Raw genomic sequence first — 23299 nt, forward strand, 5'->3', positions numbered from 1 at the left:
TTTCAGTCTAACTTGAAGCTGAACCACTGAAAGGGTTTAAAATGTAGTGACTGAAAGTCTTTTAAGGTTTAAGTTCAAGTTCAAATCCTGAAAGCAGTTGAACTGTCCGTTGACGTATGAAAGCAGTTGAGATGTCAATAAATGAGGAAAGCAACTGAAGGTTGAGATGAGTTGTTCATTTGACAGCAGTTGAAGTGTTGGGAGTATTGAAGGTGTCAGTTGCGGAGGCTGAAAGCAGTTGAAATGTCAGTTTGTTTCAGGTGTTTTCAGCTAACTTCTGACTGCAAAAAGAAAAAAGAAAACAGGAAACTGCCCAGGACCCACAGACCAGATCTGAGTCTGTGTGTCCTGTCCAGAGAGACAACATCAGCTGCATGTTCAAACACTGTTTATGTTTAGGCAACAAGGACCCGTGGTGGCTGTGTGAGCAATGACTCATGTTGGTCAAGACAAAAACATGATGGTAGCATGACGTTCGACAGTCCACTTTGTTTTCGCCATGACAACCAAGAAATGTTTTTCTACCTAAACTCAACCAAACCTTAACCATAATGGTTAATAATGGTTTAGTTTGGAGGACTTGTTCATTTATGGGTTTCCCTGGAGGAACAGGAAAGAGATTTAGCTACCAGTCGGCTGTAGGGGTGGAAATACACTGCTGCTAAAAAGATTGTTGATACCTCCATTAGTCAGTAGAAAATGAATCAACAACAATTCTGTCATTTGTCTAACACTGATTCCACACCCTGATGGTGGCAACAAATAACAACAGGAGAAACTGTTACAGCCCAAATGAAAATATTATACTGGAGCATCATGGGCCGACTGAACCACTACATCATAAGAGTATTAGCTGCTCAGTACATTGTGTTCATTGTGTGTACGTTTTTTTTTTTGTAAAAATGGATAAGTAATGTCAAACATAGAAAAGTGATACCGCAGCAGCAGCTAATCAGCAGTGTGGCTCAAAAACATCAGCTTTCAGTGCCAGCTCCTCAGAATCAATTTGCAAAGGCTGCTTTCCAAGGCTGCCTTCTTGGATCGTAGTGCACCCATCATACAATGGGGCATCATTAATAGAAAAGGCAGAGAACCAATTTCTCCAGGCACAGCGGCCTCTCTATATTAGAATATGATGCAGCCACAAGGTGCTGCATCTGAGCAACAGGCGCAGCTGAGATCAGTGACCTGTATCACCCACAGCTGAATGATCACATTTCAAAAGCTAGTCCTCTGCCCGTTTACGCCCACATTTTAGTCAAGGCAACGAGTTCACGCCCCTTCACTGAGGCCTCAGCCAAATACATTCTGTGAGAAAATAAAATGAAACTCGTTAAAATGAAAAGACGAGGCAAGCTGAAGGAGAGCACATCAAAAGAGCACATCAGAGACTTTAATTACACATGCACTGAGCCTCGTGGATTTGTGATATAAAACAGAAGTAGTATCAAAGAGGCGATTTTTACTTTAAACAGTGTAATCTCTCTCCAAACACAGCTCCCTATGTGAGGTGCCATGATGACGAGGCGAGAGAGTCTGCATAAATTTAGAGACAAATCTCACGGGAGTGTCGGGTTGTCACAAAGCTCTCATCATACAGGTGCTCACACTATCAGGAACCTGCTGGAAGGGGACTGTCTGTTTACATCATGAGGGATGGAATTAACCAGGTGGGAAAGATTCCCATTTTTACGATTCAAGATGGCGGCTGACAGACCAGAGGCCTGAACTACGAAGCAGGATTTGGGGTTAGCAAGATAACTTCAGAGTTAAATCTGGGTTTTCAGGGGCGAGCCGACGTGCGAGTGGTCGAGCCCTGAGCAGCACGTCCCCGATTTGACTCCCAGCAGGACAGAGCCTTTACTGCATGTCTCTACCCCTCTTTCTCTTCACTTTCGCTTTCTTTTTTTAATTTTTGATGGTGCTGTATAAATATGACCCGTTCTTCTTTGTATTGTAGTACTTTACCGCCCATTTCCTGATAGAGGTGAAGCCACGTTTCCATCTCTATGGACGGATTCTTTCGTATTCTAGTTTAAATAACAAACACGAGAATCCCTGAAGCTGCTCCACATCACTAACATAATGGTTGGCTTCATTGTTTAACTTGAACGGTTCACATATTTTATTCATCGCTTCTGCATCTATGACTACCACACGCTCCCTTTAATAAAGCTGATTCCACCATCAGAATTAATTTCTATCCTTCCAACTTAAGTCCAACTGATTCCTGTTTTTCTAATTGACTCTACATTACTGTGATTGGTTGTCTGACTCTAAGTAACCTGTCCTATAAGACTGTAAGACAACCTGTCTCTGTGGGGGCATTAAAGTTTCTCCAAGACAAAGCAGCGCTCTGCAAATGAAAGTCCTCATTAAATCCAAATTATTTTACACCCTCCTCATCACCATCATCAGTTTTCACCGATAACTGCTAAACATCTCTGCGTCGCTTCAGAAGAAAACTCCACTTTCTTCACCATTAGTCACGACAAACAGAGACGGAGGGAAATGGCTGTAAAGAGGAAACTGCCTGCAGCACTCTGCGCTGGGCGAGCCGTTCTCTGAGCGTTTAGCAAAGAGCCAGATGGGAGAACTTCATCCTCGTCAACTCAGGCTCACTTTCATCTGAATTTCCCAGCTGCCAGGCGCTGTCATGACAGTAACGTGTGCAAGGCGGGGACTTTTAAGATCCACTGTGAAGGCAATTTTACCCCTTTATGGAGCCAGTGAGCTTTGAATGAAGGTTAAAGCTGGTGATGGAGGATACTGCAGCTCACTGTGACGAAAACATTCTCAATGTCATTTCAAGGGTTTTAAAGGATTAAAGCTGAAGGTGTGCTGTTAAATACCGCTGTGGTGTCTCACTCCGACATAATGACAAGCTGCTGTTTCTTTATAAATAAAAAATACACCATCAGCTATTAATACATTTGTTGTTACTGTTTCTACACCTGTCTGCCGTTTACAGTAAGAAACACTGGGCCTCATGCACGAATATTCTTATCCTAAATCCTATTGGTTCCCAATTGCACTGTTAACTCTCTTAACTGCACAAACTTGACATTAAAGCTGAAACAATTATTCGATAAATCGATTCGCTATCAACAAAAAAATATTGGGCAACTATTTTGATACCTGATTAATCGTTTCAGTCTTTTTTTACTTGAAAAAAATGCAAATATTGTGAGCCCAGCTTCTCAGATGAGAAGTTTTTATCATTGTAAACTGAAGATTTTTGGGTATTTAAATTTGATCAAAACACACTTAATCAAAAAAATTAATCAGCGGATAAATCAACAATTGAAATAACGACATGATTTCATATATTATGATATTTCTTTTTGTACAATGAATCATGTTTACCTTCCCCTGAGGACATTCTGTGTAACTGGACCACTTTGAATAAACTGGACACCAAGAATCTGTTACTACAGACGCCTGCACGTTACATCGGCGTGTTGAGAACCAGGAACCTTGACAGACCTGCTGCCAAACGCTCTCTGGTTCCTTCACTGTACTGAGTCTCTTCGGGGTTTGGACTCCTGGTTTTTTGTTTAAATCAGCACTTTAAACTCAGCTTCAGAGTTTTTCACTACGTTCTGTCTTTTTAAAGAGAAACAATAAAGAAAATAATCATTAGTTGCAGCACCAGCATTTTTATTCTCAATTTTGCAGCTGCTTCATCTCTATCAGGAATGTTTTTTGTATTTGGGCCATTTCACTCTAATCACACTACTTGGTTTTCAGTCGACTAATGATCAAGTTTTACATTTGCCTACAAGCTGTAGGCTGCTGCTGCTGAATACATTAAGCTGAGTCAACACATATTGTTACAGAAACACCAATAATCCTGTCCAAAACAAAGTATTATGAAACTTTAATGATGCTCCTGGGAAATTAGGTTGCACTGAAACATGTTTCGGGTAAAGTTAATGTAGCAATCCCCAGTTTTACCCAAGGGATGTCCGGTGGTGTCCAGAACTAATTGTGACCAATATGGGTTTTTAATCCTGTAGAAATCTGCTGCTTCTTTAACTTGGACAGTAAAAGTCGGTGAAGACAGAGGTTCCCTGATCAAACTGTTCCCACCTGAATCAGACTGGAGTCAGAATGTGATGTACATTTTTTTTCTTTAATTCTCTGTATCTACTTATGTCAGGTTTATCTGAATGTTTAATGTAATTTTCTTGCAGGTTTTACCTTGAATATTTATTTTTCTCTATTACATGTGACAGTAAGTGGAAAAGTTGGATTTTTGTGTTAATACTTGTCATGAATTCACGCAGAACAGCCGACTCTACAAATGACAAGAAATGACTGAGGTTTATGACATGGAAACAAAGGAAAGCTTTTAGGTTGGCGTCTCCGGTTAATTACTGCAGGAAAACAATGAAGAAACTGGATAATAAAACTATACATACACTGACATCTAGGAAACTGGGTGCTGTATAACATGAGAGAGATGTCCAAGCAAGGTCAAGTTTAACAGCTACAAATATGAACCTTAATGTAAATTTTGACACTAATAAAGTTGGTTAGGTTAGGTTTGGTTTTATGTGGGGCTGATGCTCTGCAGCTGCACTGAACTGTACTGCAACTGGACAGAGGTCATGAATAATACATGCCTCATAGCAACAGTTTAGTTGTATAAAAGAAGAAATAAGAGCAATCATGTTGAGTATTTGTAAAAAAGAAAAACATTATATAAGCACACAAAAGCTCAATTTTTGCAATTTCTGTTGGGACGACTGTGAACTCAATGTCCTGAAAGTCAGGAAAAACATGACATAAAATAAAAAAACCTACTTTTTATTTGAATTTGTGTTAAAACTGTTAAAAGCATAATTTACATGAAATGTAAAAATAAATTTGCTTTTTTACAGTACGTTCACACATTAATATGACACACATGCAAATGTAGCTTTAGACCAGGTGTGTTGATTAGTATTTAATAATGCAACACTTGCGCAATATCCATATTGTCCTTCTCTTTTATCACATAAACACACGCGTGTGATTTCAGTCAGTTTGGACGATTCTGATGCGACATGTTGGTTTGTTTGATGAATTTTCCCTTTAATTGAGATTCTCTAATTGTGGGAGTCATTTAGCAGCTGTGGTTGACCACCGTGGTCAGATTAATTAATTAAAATATTGTGCGCATGCAAACATCCCGTCCCTGTGGACCCCATTACTCACCCTGCTGGGCTGATTACTGTGGTGAAGCAGCATCCCAGTCAGCTCCCTCAGCGACTCCCCCACACGTCTCACGAACTCCGCCGACGGCAGCCTCTGAGAGCAGAACAGGTCCATCGCTCGGGCCGCGACCTGGCAGGCCTGCAGGACCAGGTCGCGAGGACCCAGCGGAGGGGGGTCCCTGCACGCCGCCACCACCGAGTCGAGGAGCTGGCACACAGAGTCCGTCAACACCGACCCTGTGTCCTCGTCGGGGCTGAACCACAGAGACTCCAGGCCTCTGCTGTTGCCTTCTACTCGGTGCAGGGCGCACAGCGACTGGAGGAACTGCACATGGGGGTGCAACACTGTCTCCTGAGGAGTTCCGTGGTGCTGAGGGACAGAGGCGGCGGGCTGGGGGTCTAGTTGCAGGAGTTCAGGAGTCTCAGAGTCACAGCCGGGACCAAAGAGATCCTGTGAAACCTCTTCCACTGCACCGTCATGACCTGGAGGATTTTACACAAACACAGTGAAAAGATTTAGATCCTTCTACAACTACACACACCCAAATACATGTGGACACACTGTTATATTTAAAAACATCCACTTCCTCAATGCAACACTCAGTTGTGTTGCATTGAGGTTTTTCATTATACTTTGGATCAATTACCCTACAATTATTGTAAGATGATACCATTTTGAATCATTTAATATTTTAATGATACAGCAGCTGACATCTCCTTCAAGTCAGACCCTTGGTGAAGGTCAGTGAAACCACATCACTGGAGACCCCACTCATAAAGGGGCTGTGTGACAAGAGGCCCAGTCTGTGGGTGGCAAACTGACAATACACTCAATATTAGCAGGGGACATACAATTAAATTGTCTTATAAAATAATAATAATAATCATTCATAATGATGATCATATAATTATATCATAATTACAGTCAATTATTTCCAGTATTATCCCTGTGATCACAAGGGCTCACAGTACTGAGGGGCCATGTTTAACCTTGAAGTTACAATCATGATCTGGTTTCCAAACACTGAGTTTATATTTTAGACTCCTGCTCTGGCTGTATTCTTAAAAAAAAAAAAAAAACACAGTAACATGAACATCAAAACATTAGGACCACACGTCTTATTTTAGCCAGAAATAGTGTGAAATTATGCTCTCACATTTTCTCTGTAAGTGCATTGTTTTAGCTGCAGTGACACGATCCTGCTGAAGAAATATAAAGTGAAAACACTAATGCGAAACCCAAAACAGAGGCGCACAAACAAGGTTTGTCAAGCTGACAGTCGTTTCCTGCATTTCCACACAAATACGTATTTAACTAAATCAGTGCAAACGCATTTCAGAGAAGAAGATAAAGACATATTTTTTTACTTATTATAAAGAGAGTCCAGACCTGCTATTTGGAAAGTGCATTGAGAGAACTTGTGAATTGTGAACATGTTGTGAATTGGCGCTGTACAAATAAAAATTGACTTGACTCCCATTTTTAAGGAATGTTTCATATTATAATGGTTGCAGCTCATGATTCTGAGAACAGGTGGGCCTTGGTTATCATTTCCGCAGGCTGTACTCCTGAATGTCTCCCCTTGGCCCTTGGGTTTTATATTTAGGAGGACACGTGTTTTCCTTGGAACAAATTCTGTCATAAAGGCAGCAATATTCATGTGTGTGTGTGTGTGTGTGTGTGTGTGTGTGTGTGTGTGTGTGTTGTTTCAAGAAAAACATATCCTCTGCCTGCAGTGCCAACTACTCCTGAGAAATGAACGATAAGATCATTTAAATCAGTCATGATACTTTGCGAGTAAGTGGAGTATGAAGTCACTTCAAGTGTTTCACTGGCAACGGGAAAAATGAACACTCTGCTCTAAATACTAGAAATATGGAACGATGCAAGTGCAAATACAAAGTGTGTGTTGTTCAGTTTGCAAGTGAACAGAGTTTCTGCAGAGTTCACCAAGTTAAATTTAAGACTTTATAATATTTTTTTTACACCATTTATGCAGCAGTATGTGGCAATAATTCATAACAATATAACTAATAAATCATGAAACATGAGCTGGACCTGGATAAGTAGCAGGAAATTAAAGAAAAATTAAAGACTCAGCTAATAGAGCTCAGTTTCAAGGCAGGTTTCATTTGAATCACAAACAAAAACATTTAATTAAAAAAATAGAAAAAATATTTAAGACTTTTGTAAATGAAATTAAAGACTTTTTCATACTTACATATAAACAACATACTTAATAACATTTTTTTTGTTTGTTTAGGAAACTGGAATCAACGCTCTCTGTAAGACTTTTCTAGACCTGTAGCTCATCCTGATAAAATATCTGTGAAGACACAATATTTCGGCTCCCTTGCATGAGAAATGATGCTAACCTTTGACTGAGAAATGTTGGTCTCATAAGTCAAAGTCAGACTGAGGGACTTTGTCTTCAGAAACTAAAATCTTTAGTAAATTTAAGATGTGATTCTTCAGTGCTCACTGCAGTGACTTCTCAGGGTTTGGGAAATAAAGACTACAAACATGTCCGTCAATAGCAGGCCTCTATGGCTGAATCAGTAAGTTTAGGTTCTGTAAAACTGTGATGTGCATTTTCTGACATTTTACAGACTAAAAAAATGAAAATAATTATTAGTGGCAGGTCTAAAATGCAGCAGAAGTGAAGCCTCTTCTTGGCCACAACTTTCAAAAAAGCTTCCAAACTCCACTGATGTGTTTAAGAACCAGTCGATAAAATTTGCATATCATCAATATTGTTTTTACATAATCAAAATTCATACCTTGAAATATAGTTATATATATTACACCAGTCTGGAGAGAAGAAACAGAAACTTTCCTTTTTGTAAAACACACACTGACCTTGTCAAAAGGAGGAAGGAGCAGACTCAGCTCTACACCTGACAAATCAACATTCAGGAGCGTTATGTGTGGAATCATTAGCAGCCTGGTGTGATAACCTCAGGACAGCGGGCTCAGTGTCTGAGCTCCTCTGAGGACTCATGTCAGATTGTGCCTGTTCCTGAGATATCCTCTCCTCCGAACCAAAGGCATCAGCACAGATACACACTGGGCTTGTATATCTACATAAACTGCCTGCACTTTTTTTGGGCATGAGCTCACCTTTCACTGGCTCCTCTGCAGGCCACTGAATAAATGATTCGTAAAGTCGACTTTTCAAGGATGAAACTCCTGCTAAACTAAAACGTTTTCTATCACTGGGGTAAAGGACTAATATTCATCTTATTTTTAGTAACCGACGTACATGGAGGAAGGCCCACCTGTCGTCTCCGTGGCGCTCTTTGTGTCTGATGTCACCCTGCCGATCAGCATCTCCTGTCGCAGCCTCAGTACCTCCTCCTGCAGCCCCTGGGCTTTTCTCTTCCAGCTTTCATCCTGGCTCCTCAGCTTGCAGGCCAGAGACTCAGCATTCTCTCGGCCACTCATGCCCACAGGCGTGTTCTTTATTATGGCCACTGCCACGGCGACTTTGGCTTTCGTAGAAAACCACTGCGCCTGACTCGCTCCTGCCGAGAGGACAGATTCTGAGGATGGTGGGTGGGTACATTCAGGTTAACTCCAGCAAAGTGTCAGTTCAGTAATACAGTTATCACATATGCAATCTCTACCACACCTCATTTCTAAATGTACTTAATACAAGTTCACAAAAGGGCTGAAACTAATAATTACTTTCATTATTTATTAATCTGCTGATTATTTTCTTAATCTGTGTCTATGTCTAAACGTCAAAAAATAGTCAAAGATACTTGTTATAATTCCCCTCTGTCTTGTGTGGCAAAGAAAAAATAAAAAAAAAGATCAAATCTTCACATTTGAAAAGCTGGAACCATTAAATCAAATATAGTTACTGATTAATTCTCTGACAATTAACTAATCAATAAACCGACTCACTGTTGCAGCTCTACTTGAGTCTTATTTTCAGCAGGTTCACAACATACTGTGCATCATTTATATTAGTCACAAAACTGCTGAAACAATTAGTCAACTAATTTATTAATTAGATTAACAAATATTTTTGATAATCACTTAAATGTTTAAATCAAGCCTCGAGCAAAAACACCAAACAATCCGCAGTTTGATCTTGTTGATTTTTTAGGATTTAATGATTTTCTTCGTCCTATGTAATGTTACATAAAATATAGGACTGTTGTTTGGACAAAAACTTCCTGAAAACACCAATTCTTTGATAATTTCTGACAATAAATAGACCAGTAAAATTAGTGAATCATGAAAAAAATCAGAAGAATAAAAGATGATTAAAATAATCATTAGTTGCTCCCACATAGTATGTTTGTGTAAGATTTAACACGTCCTTGTTCTTTAAAAGCTTCCCATCACAGCCAGCCTACTCCCAGAACAACTGCTCATTTATATAAAGTTCATTTTATGACTTTAACTTTCATCTTAACAAACTCTATATATGAAGCCACACAAGTACGGGAAAGATCATTTGAGCAAACCAGCAATCAGGGCTCCAAGTAATGATTATTGCCATTATCAATTATTCTGTTCAATATTTTCTCATGTTAATGATTTAGTTAGCTGTTGCTAATCATTATCCCCGGCCTTAAGTTAGGTTAATGAAGCTCATCTAAAGAAAACCATCTTAGTTAAATTAAATCACTAGCTAGCTCCATGCGTCCATTATCGGACAGCCAGCAAAGCCAGATCAATTAGACATTCAACTTTTTATCTTGGTTCGTAACCTTCACCGGGATCTTAAGCTAAGACTTAAGGTTAAGTCTTGTCCTCAATATGTGTGTAATGTTATCCTAAATTAACCTGTATTTTCTACAATTCAACTGAAGAAAACACTCAGCTTCACATTTAAACTGCAGTTATAGCCTGTAGCTAACTTTACACGGCTAGCTAAAACACGTAACAACACAACTGATGCTCCAGTATAAACGGGATTACACAACTCTGCCACTTCGCATTATTAACGTTAACGGTAAAACTAAATATTTACCTTTTACGTTGCCTTCGTCGCTCTCCATTTCCCGCCGTCCGTCCTCCTCAACTCCCCCCAATGAAAGTTTACTCGCCGACGTTCACGATGCTAATTTAGCTCGAGCCGCAGCGCCGGTCTCAAACAAGGGGGCAAACGGCCGTGACGTCACCCACTGGTTTTTGAAGCCTGTTGAAGTTACAGTCATGAGGCAGATGGAAAATATGAGAAAAAACATACTCGGTACAATTTAATCACAGAATGTTTATTTATTAAAAAACACCTTTACGATGACAATAATTAAGTTATGAATAAATCTAATGTACATGAGCTGTACTACACTGACAACTTCTTCTACAGCTCAGGAGACAAAACTGATTCTCATTTCAGCTTCATTTTAGCTTCTGTTTTGTTTGAAATGCTGTTTTTTTATATTTTCTTCCTAAAATTCACAAGGAGAAATAGGTGAGACAGACGACTTGAGACTTAAGGAGATACACTGCTGAACTGGATTCAGTGTTTTTAATGGCTCCTTTTATTCTCCTTTGTAAATGAAACTGAGTGATACTAGAACTGCTATGGAGCAACATGTGAGGCTACATGGGAAAGTGGTCTCTCAAAAAAAAATCTATTTTACCACCAGTTTTCAATGCAAAACAACATTTTTTCCTGTATTTTTCCAAAATCTACAAGTTGAATCTAATATTCAATCGAATATTATCATTAATACAATAATTTCAGTTCGTTTAAAAAAGAAAAGAAACAAGAGCTACACTCTATCTGGTCACATGTGAATGGGCTGCTGTAAATACATAACACCACACAAGTAATTTAAGCTTTTTTTGCTGCTAAAACAGCAACTACTACTACTGTAGGTCCTGGAGAGAAGGTAGGCCACACATACCTTTACACGTGGAGGTAAAACTCAAAACATTTCTGTACTTTTACTGATGTAAATGATGCTAATACTTAGTGCCTTAATGTGCAATAGCACCGAGGTTCCGCTGGGGGCGGGCTCCAAAAAACTCTGGTTCCAACACACACTCATTATAAAAACACCAACTTCTCTCATGAAATACTCAGTCGATTAATTTTTTCCGGAACTCATTACGGTGTGATGGGCTAAATTCACACTTCTTGTTCAGTGTTCTGGTGGTCCATCTGAAAATAATCACCGAATTAATTAAATATTAGGCCTTAAAAACAGGTAGTTTTGGGGCGTGGTTGTTTGATTGATATACCTGGTCTGCAATGATTGATCAGATGACGCGGCAGGCCGGGAGGTCGATCACCGGAGGATCAGTCACCGGAGGAGAGCTTGTGTCGTGAGCGTTTCGTATTGAATCAGTTGTGTTGAATATTATTTTTCTCTTTTTGTCCGTGGAAGAATAATTTATCACTGACAGTTTTGCTGTTAATTATTTAGTTTTAATGCGTTTCCGGTTCACAGTAATTATGGCTCATTCTTCGTCACTAACAAACTGGAGAGATGATGATGACGATATACAGTTTTTTTCGGTAAGTAATTAATTAAAAAAGACGTATTTTCTGAACGTCCTACAGTTTTAATGTGTATGATGCTAGTTAAAAAGGTAGTTCGTTTTTTCCCTACGTGCTTTGACCGGAGAACAGGAGACAGTTAACACTTTGCTAACCTAGCTAGCTAGCTAGCGGGTAACTTAGTGTTTGTTATGCTAACCGTACCTATGCTAACCGTATGCTACCCGTACCAGGACAAGGATAAATATAGTTTAACTTCTCTCACTCTCATGTTATTAGAAAAAGTCAGTCGCTGATAGAATTTTCCTACATGCAGCAAAACATTCAGGTTTATCTCATTAACTTATTTTCTGTCTCCTCTTCACGCTGGTATCTTGTTGTATTGAGTACAATACACAATGTATACTAGAACATTATCTTGTGGGGGTTTGTCATTTAATACTGTAATTTCATACACAGGAGTCCTCAACTGAAGCAGGTATTCATGCACCTGTCCTGACAGCTGGTATATGTGTGTGATTAACTGTGGTTAGCTTCTTATGTCCTTATTTTTCCTTTTGTGTCATAGGTATGGCAGAATCCACCTGGGGCCAGAACCACACCTTGCCCAGTACGAAACGGTAGGTCATGCACATCATACTCCACCCCATACATTTAGGCTCAAATCACTCAATGAATTTCTGTTAAAAGCACCACTGCTTCTTCCACTGCTTGTTTTCAAGGGGCAACGGTGGGGTAAAAGCCTTACATTAATGATATGTCATTAATTGAACTGCCCACCAGAGGTTTACGGCTGCGCAGTTCTACTTCACGAATTTTCTCAGTTTAGCAAATTAGAAGTTTCCCGCTTTTGAAACTACCAGTAACTTCTCACTGGATGAAGTTGGACTGCGGCGAAGCTTCCATCTGGAGAAATATCCTCGCAGCACATTTCAAGTATTTCAAGGTGTCTGCTGAAACAACCCAACCTGCTCCTCTTCATTTGTAGAAGCAGCAGCTCGATACAGAGTTCCTGCTGGATCACTGAGCCCCTCACCCTCTACCTCGGCCTCTCCCCAAGACCGAGGCCAGCCACCCTCCAGACGAATCAGATTTCAGCCGAGTGTGTCGGTGACGTGATTGGCGGAGTCTACAGACATGCAGGCGAAGGTCAGCAGAAGCTCAGCCGGAGAATTGGGGGCATGGGGTGGAGGGGTTCTTTGCTCAGTGACTCAGCTCTCTGCTCACCAATACGATCAATACAAAGGCCGCCAGAGCTACATAATGTGGACCTGATGTGCAGCGTGGATGTTGTGAAATGAAGCCTGATAAATGATTTATGTGTGAAATCTCACTCTGACTGTCCTTGAAAATGAATATTGTTTGCTGAAAGGAATGAAGTCCCCGACTGATTCTTCAGCTACGGTTAAAGAAAAAAAAAAAAACACTTTTCAAGTTTGACTTACCTAAAAGAAAAAAGATGCCTCCATTGGCTCCCATTACTTTCTCATTACAGCTCATTCATAGTCTTTCTCCATCTTACATCGGAGACCTCATGACCTTATATGTACCTGTTCACAAGCTGCATTCATGTGATGTCGGAATAATCTGAAAAAATGTGTTCATTATACACTAATTAAAGAAATGAGGATGAACAAGGTTCTCTGAGACTAACAAATAAAGCATAACAAACTTCTTACCAGAAACTGCCGCCCTAATGTGAAGGTGAAAAATGAGTGACTGAATGGAGTGAAGCCCTTAAATAACCTTGTAGTGTAGTCTATATCTTTTGATCTAAATGTTCACTGTTCACTTTGATTTTCTTCTACTTTAAGTTATTTTTTGTGAAACACAGTTTTTTTTATGATGCTGTATCAATAAACTTTTACCATTAAATCAATACCGCTGAACGGGGAATTAATCTCCTATAATAGCGACAGTTTCAGTCGTTGTTTATGGCGACAGATGCGATTTAAAGAGCTCTTTGTTGGACTTCTTTGAAGGACACAGGAGAGCTGATCCACCAGAGAAGCCGACTGGTTCAGAGACTTGAACGATATCATCAGCTGATTTTATCTCAGCTCTGATAAGCTACGATTCAGGACACGTGAGGTCGAGTCCTCTGTTTCTTTTCCTCTGGGAGTTCAGGGTCATTAGCAGCCTGGGGGTAGTTTACATTCTCAATTTAAAAAGATGAAATCTTAACTCAAGGTTCACTTACTAGCTTTTTTCTGCGGCTTTCAACTGCACTTTGTGGTCTTCATCAGCACATAGAGTAAACGAACGACCCGAGTGTCTGATAAAGGGCTGTTTAAAATGTATTACCTCTCTCTGTGTGAAATCATGGTCGTGTGTTATGATGGGAATGTTTTGTCAAATGCTGCGTTCAAGGTTGAACATTTTTTACACGTAAAATGTTCATTTATTGGTCACAGTTGTTCAATAACCAAAGTTATTGTGGCCAAAGGAATTCACAGTAATGATATTATTGTGATATCTTTATTGATAACACTAATAATGATAATAACGATAATAATAATATTATTAATAATAATAATAATAATGGTGCTATCGGTCACATTCATCTTTAACTTTGTTTATTGTGTGTTTTGTCTCTTTTTGGGCAAATATAGACTCAGATGTGTGTGGAGGAGGTGGAGGGAGAGTCTGTTACCATAACAACAAAAAGAACAATTACACTTAATGGACAGTGAAAAGGCAACAAGATGAACTGAGGACTAACATATTATCATGTGTAGTATTAACACATATCAGTGTATATCGGTATTTCACAACAGTCTGAACCAAAGTGAAGGAATCCTAAAAAAAAAAAAAAAAAAAAAAATGTGCCCAGTATTTTGTCAATAATCAATATAAGTATTGGCCTGAAAAATACCAGTATCAGTCTGGTCTTCAATAGAGAGCATGATTGGGAAATTGTTACAAAAAAATTACAAATCAAGAATCCCTTCAGCATTGGAGAGAGAGAGAGAGAGAAGGGGGGAGAGTATGGGAGGGACAGTGGGTGAGAGAGAGGGAGAGAGAGGGAGAGAGAGAGAGAGAGAGAGATAACTGGCAGTATAAAACCAGGAGTCAGACTTGAGCAGCTCTGAACTTGTGAGCAGACACAGAGCGGATTAACAACCTGCAGGTGTAGATATTATATTTAAATGATTAGATTTTAACACTGGATGTTGGTTTGATCTGGAAACTGATTCTAACGTCACAGACACTGATTTGTGGATGATGAAAAGCTGCTTTACGCACCGTCTCGTTTTTATTTCTTGGATATTTAAGTTGATAAAACAGTGAAGAAAAAAAAAAGAAGAAGAAAATGCAGTGAAAATAAAAAGATGAAGAAGAGGAGGCAGAAATGCGTCTTTATGGAAACACCTGTCGTCTGATTGTTGGATACCTGCCGGAGATGGAGCCGCTTTTATTCTGCGTTTACAGAAGACGAGGAGCGCGAGCGGTGGATGAATATTTGAGTGATTTCAGAGTGATCTCCAGGCTTTCCTTTGAGCTCCATGACGGGGGGATCTGACGAGGGAAGGTGGAGGGATGGAGAATGCCAGTCAGCTCAAACCAACGCCTGTCATCTACGGAGAGCTGTTGAACATCTCCACCAACGACACCCATGCCAATTTCACGTCGAAAGCGGAGGAGAAGGACACTAACCTGGCTTTCCAGGCGGGTCTAGGGGTGACCTTAGCCCTCATAACTTTCGCTACGACGCTCTCAAACGCGTTCGTCATCGCCACCATTTACCAATCCCGAAAATTACACACCCCGGCAAACTTTCTGATCGCCTCCCTGGCGGTCACGGACCTCCTGGTGTCCATTTTGGTGATGCCCATCAGCGCGCTGTACACCGTGAGCCAAACCTGGACTCTAGGGCAGGTAGTGTGTGACATCTGGCTCTCTTCGGATATAACGTGTTGCACCGCGTCCATCCTCCACCTGTGCGTAATTGCGCTGGACCGGTACTGGGCCATCACGGACGCGGTGGAGTACTCCAAGAAGCGCACGCCGGGGCGCGCGGCCGGGATGATCGCCACCGCCTGGGTGATCGCCATCTCCATCTCCCTGCCGCCTTTCTTCTGGCGCCAGGTGAAAGCGGAGGAGGTGACGAGCTGCAACGTGAACACCGACCACATTTTCTACACCATCTACTCCACCTTCGGCGCTTTCTACATCCCCACGCTGCTGCTCATCGCCCTGTACGGGAGGATTTACGTGGAAGCCCGGAAGCGCATCCTGAAGCAGTCGCACAACAAGCCGGGGAAGAGGCTCACCTCGGCGCACCTGATCACCAACTCCCCCGGCTCGGTGGCGTCCACCACCTCCCTGAACTACGGGACGAACGACAGCTCCTCCTGTGACACTACCTCGTCCGCGAACGTGAGCCAAGTCAAAGTCACTGTGTCCGACGCGCTGCTGGAGAAGAAGCGGATCTCCGCCGCCAGGGAGAAGAAGGCGACCAAAACTTTGGGAATAATCCTCGGAGCCTACATCATATGCTGGCTCCCGTTTTTCATTTACACTCTTCTAGTGCCTGTGTGTGAGTCCTGCTTCCACCCGGAGTTATTTGACATTTTCACCTGGCTGGGTTACCTCAACTCCTTAATCAACCCCATCATTTACACCATGTCCAACGAGGACTTCAAGCAGGCTTTCCACAAACTAATACGGTTTAGATGCTGCAGGGCATGAACGATGATTACCAGCCATAATTACCCCCCCCCCCCAAACCCTCCTCATTTCCAATCATCTGTACAATACCAGAAATTGAATCAAACCCACCATCACCCACAAATATGTCACTCCCTGTGTTTTTCCTTGAGGCCCACACATTCACCAACATCCAGATTGTTCATGATAATGTGGCTGCAGAATGAGCTTCCACCTGATGGATGGTGCAGGGGACTGTGGAGATGTATCGACCTGCCATCCATCCAGTCTGCATTGTGTGATCTGATGGCACTGCTCAGTGGTAAATGGCTGTCATCTCCTGACCGGTGGAATTTCTGCTCATAAATATCCAGCTGCCGTCGCTGCAGAAGAGAGAGATCAGTGGATGTTGTGATGTGGAAGCTCTGTGACTGGTTTGCAGTTGATAGCGTTTATTATAATGACTTGGAGAAAGCCCATAGCCCCTGACGCAGGGGCCCACCCCTCACCCACCCGCACCCCTCCTGTACGTGCTGCACTGGACTGTAGCCTACAGACTCACTTTTGCCATATGAGTTTGACAGTCAACATCAGTTGGCTTGTAAGCACAAACAGCTTAGCACTAAGCTACCGTGAGCCCCAAGGGCAAAAAATAAGATTTGTGTTTCATTTTCCTGACTCAATAAGGGGAAATACTGGTGCCTACAACAAGTTTAGTTTAGTTCCTCAGATGTGCCTGGCCCAGATGGAGATATATAAAAAAAAAAGAGCATGATTTCAGTTTGAGAAAAAGATCAAAGTTTGGTTTATTCTCGTGGCCAGCGTTGTGTGTTTTCTTTTCTCTTCTGGCTGTGGCTGACGTTCACTTTAAACAAGGCTCCGAAATGAGTGTAAATGTACGAATCTGTATTCATCCGTGTGATTTTTACCTTCATTTGAGTCTGGGTTTCGCTCAGTGGAATGGGATACTGTAAAAAAAAAAAATAATAATGTGCAATGATCAACTCTGAATGACAGAAGAGCCACTAGTCTATCTATCTCTTGATTGTTAATATTAGCTTTGATGTACCATACAAATCCAGAACCATCTCCAAATCCAGTTGAACAGGGGGCTGATAAAACAGGGTTCCTACAGTCGTCTGTTGGAATTTGACATTTTGTCTCTTCCCCAATCGGAAAAAGTTGCGGAAGATGATCATTTCTCTTTAAATACTTCTTCTTTTTTTTTAAACGCTTCAAAATGTCACGGTATTCTGATCACAATCACTCTCTTTCCTCCGCCAAGCCGTCACATGTTAAATGTCAAGCTTTAGCTGCAGCTCAGAAGAACATTTCTGGGAACTGAAAGAGACTGTTTGCCGACATCTTGAGAGGAAAAGATACGAAAACAACAACAGTGTGATGGAAGTAAGTGGAAATCATGCTCCACACGTCCAGGGCTGTAGCTGTATGGTTGAGGACTCTGAGGTCAGGGACTTCACAACCTGAGGTCACGTTCTACAAATTACACAAGGTGAGTCTTTTTAAAGGTTCTGAGTCAAATTAAAGGGATTTTCAACAGAAAATTTGACCTCAGTATTTCTAAACTGTGAGCTACAGCCCTGCACATGTCGTACAGTAATTCAGGGTGTGACGTCCACAGTGTGTAGGAACCCAGGTTTATAAATGTTTAAAGGAATAATTCTGACAAATACACAGCTTTTTGTTCTGTTACTGAGAGTTAGACGCGACAGTCGATGCCACTCTCATGTCTGTGTGTTAAATCAGCGTCGTTGGACTCTTCATGGGCACTCACTATTGTCAGCTACACTACCCACAATGCACCTCGACTGCCACCAGTCTGGTTGGAGATTCCGGAATGTTATGCTAGTAGAAGCTAACGTAGCCTACAGCAACAAGTACATTTACTAACACCTCTGAAGCTCAACATTTAAAGCTAAAATATACAATTTTTCTACATTAAAATGTCAAAATAAACAACTATAACTATGTTACATATTTTGTTGAGTTACATTATCCTAAATGTTTCCAGCAAATTTTAAAACAAAGAGAAATCTTTAGTTTTAATCACGGTGACGTACGTTTGATGTGGTCGCCTGTCATATCCCTTATGTGCATTAGCATTGCGTTTTCTTGTCGGAAGCGACAAAATTGACAGTTTAAAGGTGGTTTTTAACCATATGTTTGAAATGAATGTCGGATTCTAGTCATTGGACGTCAAGATCTTAAGTTATCAGAGAAAAAAGCTGTGCAAGCTCAGTTCCCGGCCCCTCTGAGACGTCCTCTGTCTGTTGTACATCACTGGAGAAACACTGATTTTAAAAGTGAAACTGTTTAATTCAGTGGTTCCTCTGGTTATAATCGCCTGGTATGTTTGTTTTGAAGAGGAGACCTCTCGCTAAAAAGCTCCTGTACAATTGACACTAGGAATCCGGAGGAAGCTGATGGCAGTAGTGGTAGAGACAACAAGTCCCATGATGCTTCACTATGTCATGACATCACCAAACTCTTATCAAACTGTTATTGTTTTGATTGGGAGACCCCTAGTGCCATAAAATTACATATTGTGAAATTAACACTTTACATGTTATTTGCTTAATCACAAACTAAAATGTAAAAGTTTGTGGGGACCAGGCTATTTCTTGGCAAACAACAGAAAATAGTTACAGATTATAATTGTTGTTTTTTACATTACATTGTGCATATGAATTTAACAGATGTGATATATGTTAATTAGTGAGCTTTGGAGGCGGTGGTAGCTGTGTTTTTAAATGATTAGCTAGGCTAGGCTAGGCTAGGCTATTTGGCTCTAGGTTGATATTTAACACACAGACATGAGAGTGGTGTCAGTGTTTTCATCTAAGTCTCAGTAAGAAATCCAAAATTAATCTATTCATTCAATAAGGCTTTCATGAAGTGTAAAAAAAAAATAATGCTGCCAGAGATTCTGGTTCCCATCTCGTCATGTAAATGAACGTCTTTTTCGGCGGCCATGTTGGGTGTTTGAGCCAAGTTACACTGCAGCCGCCCTGCTCTAATCCAGCTCTGTGATGAATAGCCTCTTTGTGTACAGTATTGATCAGCTCAGTGTGAAACTCATCTGGTGGCTCTGTCAATCCAATGGAAGTTGCATTTCATCCAGGTTAGCTTCTGCTGTACAACGCTTCTGCACACATAGGCGATGCACACATGTAACTGCTCTGCTCTGGAGGATGAAATCCAACCCACTTGGAGCACAAAAAATGAAAAATAAAAACCAATGCTGCTGTTGTGAAAACTGAAAAAAATATCAATAAAAAAAGGTCTATGGCATCATGGGGTTATGATAGTTTGCCCACATGTTCTTGTTTTTCTAATTAAACATCTGCTTTAATGTGTCTCTGTAAAACACTGGGACAAAGGAAAAGCTGACATTTCTGTTATCGCTGTCAGAATCTGCTGTGGTAATTCGCTTGGTGGTGATGAAACATTTCACAGATGTGAGCTGATGGATATGTCGTGTGACAATGTCAATGCTTTGTAACTTCATTAATCAGCTGAGAAAAAGAAAAAAAATATATAACTATGAAGAAAATGTAAGTTATGAATGTGAAATGAAAAACTTCCCACGTGGATTTTTCTGCTGCGTATCTGAATCTATGCATTCTTCACCATAAGGGGGATTATACTGTATACTGATGTGCACAGCTCAGAATACACACAGTATAATGAGGGCTTCTTCACTGTGTGTGTGTGGATTTATTGCAGTTTTTGCATTTGGGATCTTCATGTGATGTACCGTGTTTTAATCAGTTACAATAACAAACACTAAAAAAAACTAGAATAACCGCCGTTATGATGTCACAGTGAAGTTGACATCACACGTTAAATCCTGTCATAATTAGAATTTGAATTTGTGATGAGTGGCCAAAAATGTGTTTTGTGAGGTCACAGTGACCTTTGACCTTTGACCATCAAAATCTCACCAGTTCATCCTTGAGTCGAAATGATTCTGTTATATTTGAAGAAATTTCCTTGAGGTTACTGAGATATCGCGTTCACAAGAAAAGGACGGACGGACAACCTCACAAATATACAATTTCATTTTTAAAAAACATTGTAGTTTTTATCAAACATTACTCAAACAGGAGGAAATAGTGAATTACTGGGGACTATTTTCAGCGGCGGATTAATCCACATTTGCTAGCGAGTATGTGGGGCAGCAGGACGGTGTAGTTTGTAGAGCAGTAGAGCACAGACGAATAAGATAGATCAGGCTTTGATACACACACAATGTGTGTTAGTAAATCATAGCTGGTTTTCTGGTTTGGGGTTTTTTCATGAGATTTGATGACAATAAGAAAAATACAGAACGACGATCATCTTCACTGTTGCACGCTGGCACAAGAAAAAGAGAAACAAGCTCTTCTCAGCCATGACTGAGAAACGTCATTCTGGTCTCTGGTCAGAAATTAATATTTTCAGCTCCCTTTGAAATCGATCAGACCGCCATGGCCCCCTGATTACTGTTTCCATGGTTTGATGTGATGCTCAGCTGAACCATGGCAACACAGGCTCCGCTGGAAATGTGTCACGCTGCAGAAGCCAAATAAACAAATTGACTGGGTCATAGATGAAAGCAGAGAGGTGACGTCACGTCGCTGTACCTGTTTCTCAAATCAACAAGAGGTTCATTTAAAAAACGAGTTGCTTCACGTGTCATTATCGTCCAGGAAATGAACAGAGACTGATGGTGATTATTTCTCCTGCTGTCGAGGAGAAATAAATGTACGAGACACATTTATGATATTTTATTAAATATATTTCAATAATTTTCCAGTTTGCTTTTTAAAAAAGGGCAAAACAAAACGCCTGTTTGGGTTTCCACATGCACATGAGCTTTGTGTCGTGGTGGAAATGTCAATCCTGAAGCAGAAAATCTCCCCTTCTTTAAAAACAGCCTCCCTCTCTCAGCGTTACCGTTCTTCACAGCTGAGCATCTGCAGATCAGCGAAGGTGTCAGACATTTCAATTTGTGTTGTCTGCTGTTTCAACCTTGAAAGACACTTTATTGTTTTATCTACATGCTACAAAAAGTCTTTTCTGACAAAATAATCTCTGCCAAAGGTTTACTCAGCAGCTGCCTCTGCTGCTTTTAAAGAAACCAACAATAAGTGCCAAAAACTGCAGTTCCTCGAATGGCCACTCGAGGCTCCAACAGTGAGTCAATCCCTGTAGACTTTCCAGCTTGGTACAAAAACAATTTCGCTCTCTAGAGGTAATATTAAAAAGGTATGCTTAGAATATAAAACACAATCATAGTTTCTTTTATACTGATATTTAATTTGTAATGTACAAACTGCCTGTTTTCCTCTCTGGCCAGTATGTGTCCCACTGTGAACCTGAAGTATCTGCTTTGCTGGAATGGTTCAGCGCTTCATGACGCTTCGTCTCAACATTACTAACCTACATCTGATTACTCTGGCAAAGACTCGGCGAGTCTGGTGCGGTCCGACTTCAGCACGATCACATAGCAATATATATCCGGTCCATACTTGGCCCACATACTTGTATTCTTCTGGCCCAGTATACGCACGGTTTCACGGCCCGAATCCGGCCCATTTATGGCAGCAGATTGTCAGATGCTACTACTTCCACATCTGGACCAATTCTGGCGCACACAGGAAAAATCTCAGCCAATACTGGAGGATAACAACTGGAATCTGCCCAGATGTGGAAGTATATGGGCCAGACTCGGGCCGAGGATCCCTCAGACTTTTATGAGCAGTTGATGCCGGATCAAACCCGGGACCTTTGTTGCACATCCTGCCTCTCTGTTTTCACATGCTTCCTGTTGCTCCTTTCAAGCTAAAAGTCTGAGACAAATTGCAAAAAAAAAACCCAAAAACAATCAACAAAAAGTATTGCATTAAAAAATAAACATATATTTGATATAGATGGATAAAAGTGAAATAACAAAACTCAGGAAGTAGAGGAGAGAAGAATCTGCAATGATACGTGTAGGCGAAGTAAAGCTCAGAGGAAAAACCCAAAAACTCACAAAAAATCTGAACAGAATCTCTTTGACACAAGTTCGATGCACAGGAAACAACAACGACAACAAGAAATGAATTCACACACAGAAGGTGAAGACAGGAGTGTGTGTGTGTGTGTGTGTGTGTGTGTGTGTGTGTGTGTGTGTGTGTGTGTGTGTGTGTGTGTGTTAGTGCGTGGGTGGATGTGTGTGTTCAGTCAGAGAAACACACTTCAGCTCCTCCAAACCGCCTGAACATCAGTTAGCATTACCTCATCACGGCTAACACATGTCCTGCTCCTTGAATTTTGCATGAGTGTTTTTATGTGATGAACCGCTGGTGAAAACGCCATCGTGATGAATAATTTACCGGGGGAACGTACAGTATCTCCCCCTCCTGCAGCACGACCAACATCAGCCCCATTGACACACAAAGATGGTGATGAGCTGCTGCGAGTGACTTCAGCTCTGCTCGGCTGAGACGATCCCAATCGTTCAAACGTGTCTGTGATGAGCAGAGACGGAGGTGGGTTAAGATTTAAAAGGTGTAATACGTAACTTTTCCTCATTAAAATGTCTAAAAACAACTAAACCTATGATATATATTTTCTTGAGTTGTATTCTTACATTATTCCAAATGTTTCCAGCATTTTTCAAACCTAGAAAAATCTGTGATTTCAATCAAAGTAACGCTCCGTGTCATTTAGTCGCCTGTCGATGATGTCATATCCCCGCTGCGCATGTGTTATCCTTGTGTCAAAATTTACTTTTTTATCCAGTTTTAAGCCACGTTTTACAATAAACTTTTAAAATCTCGGTTGTTCAACTGGATGAAGGATTTTAGTGATCGGACGTCTGGATCTTCAGACGTTAGACCAACAACCAAACATCTCGGTGTCTGTCGAACAGCATCGGAGAAGCACTGATTTTATTTTAACATTTTAAGGTTCTCCCTTTGGTTTCTTACT

The 23299-nt window shown here is 40.8% G+C and overlaps 2 protein-coding genes and 1 long non-coding RNA gene across 3 annotated transcripts in view; 2 read left to right on the forward strand and 1 right to left on the reverse strand.

Moving 5' to 3' along the window:
- Window positions 1-10348, reverse strand: part of mei4 (meiosis-specific, MEI4 homolog (S. cerevisiae)) — a 42575-nt gene extending 32227 nt beyond the window's left edge. Inside the window, exons 1-3 of the mRNA XM_056405767.1 lie at window positions 10190-10348; window positions 8481-8744; window positions 5203-5684 (exon numbers count right to left, since the gene is read on the reverse strand). Of these exons, the coding sequence (XP_056261742.1) occupies window positions 5203-5684; window positions 8481-8744; window positions 10190-10217 (774 nt within the window). The 5' untranslated portion in view covers window positions 10218-10348. The remainder of the gene's footprint in view (window positions 1-5202; window positions 5685-8480; window positions 8745-10189) is intronic.
- A 1168-nt stretch (window positions 10349-11516) lies between these two features.
- Window positions 11517-13547, forward strand: LOC130160591 (uncharacterized). Its single transcript, XR_008826027.1, has 3 exons — window positions 11517-11686; window positions 12237-12288; window positions 12657-13547. It is a non-coding gene; the product is annotated as an uncharacterized LOC130160591 (long non-coding RNA).
- A 1154-nt stretch (window positions 13548-14701) lies between these two features.
- On the forward strand, window positions 14702-20032 carry LOC130187188 (5-hydroxytryptamine receptor 1B-like). Its single transcript, XM_056404579.1, has one exon. It carries the CDS (start codon window positions 15209-15211, stop codon window positions 16358-16360), a length of 1152 nt encoding a protein of 383 aa, XP_056260554.1. The 5' UTR covers window positions 14702-15208; the 3' UTR covers window positions 16361-20032.
- The last annotated feature ends 3267 nt before the right edge of the window (window positions 20033-23299 follow it).

This window comes from Seriola aureovittata, chromosome 19, assembly GCF_021018895.1.
Source record: "Seriola aureovittata isolate HTS-2021-v1 ecotype China chromosome 19, ASM2101889v1, whole genome shotgun sequence".
Lineage (NCBI taxonomy): Eukaryota > Metazoa > Chordata > Actinopteri > Carangiformes > Carangidae > Seriola > Seriola aureovittata.

Bases quoted from the DNA above. Each gene is read 5' to 3' on its own strand.
- LOC130187188 (XM_056404579.1), top strand. From the start codon at position 15,209: ATGGAGAATGCCAGTCAGCTCAAACCAACGCCTGTCATCTACGGAGAG.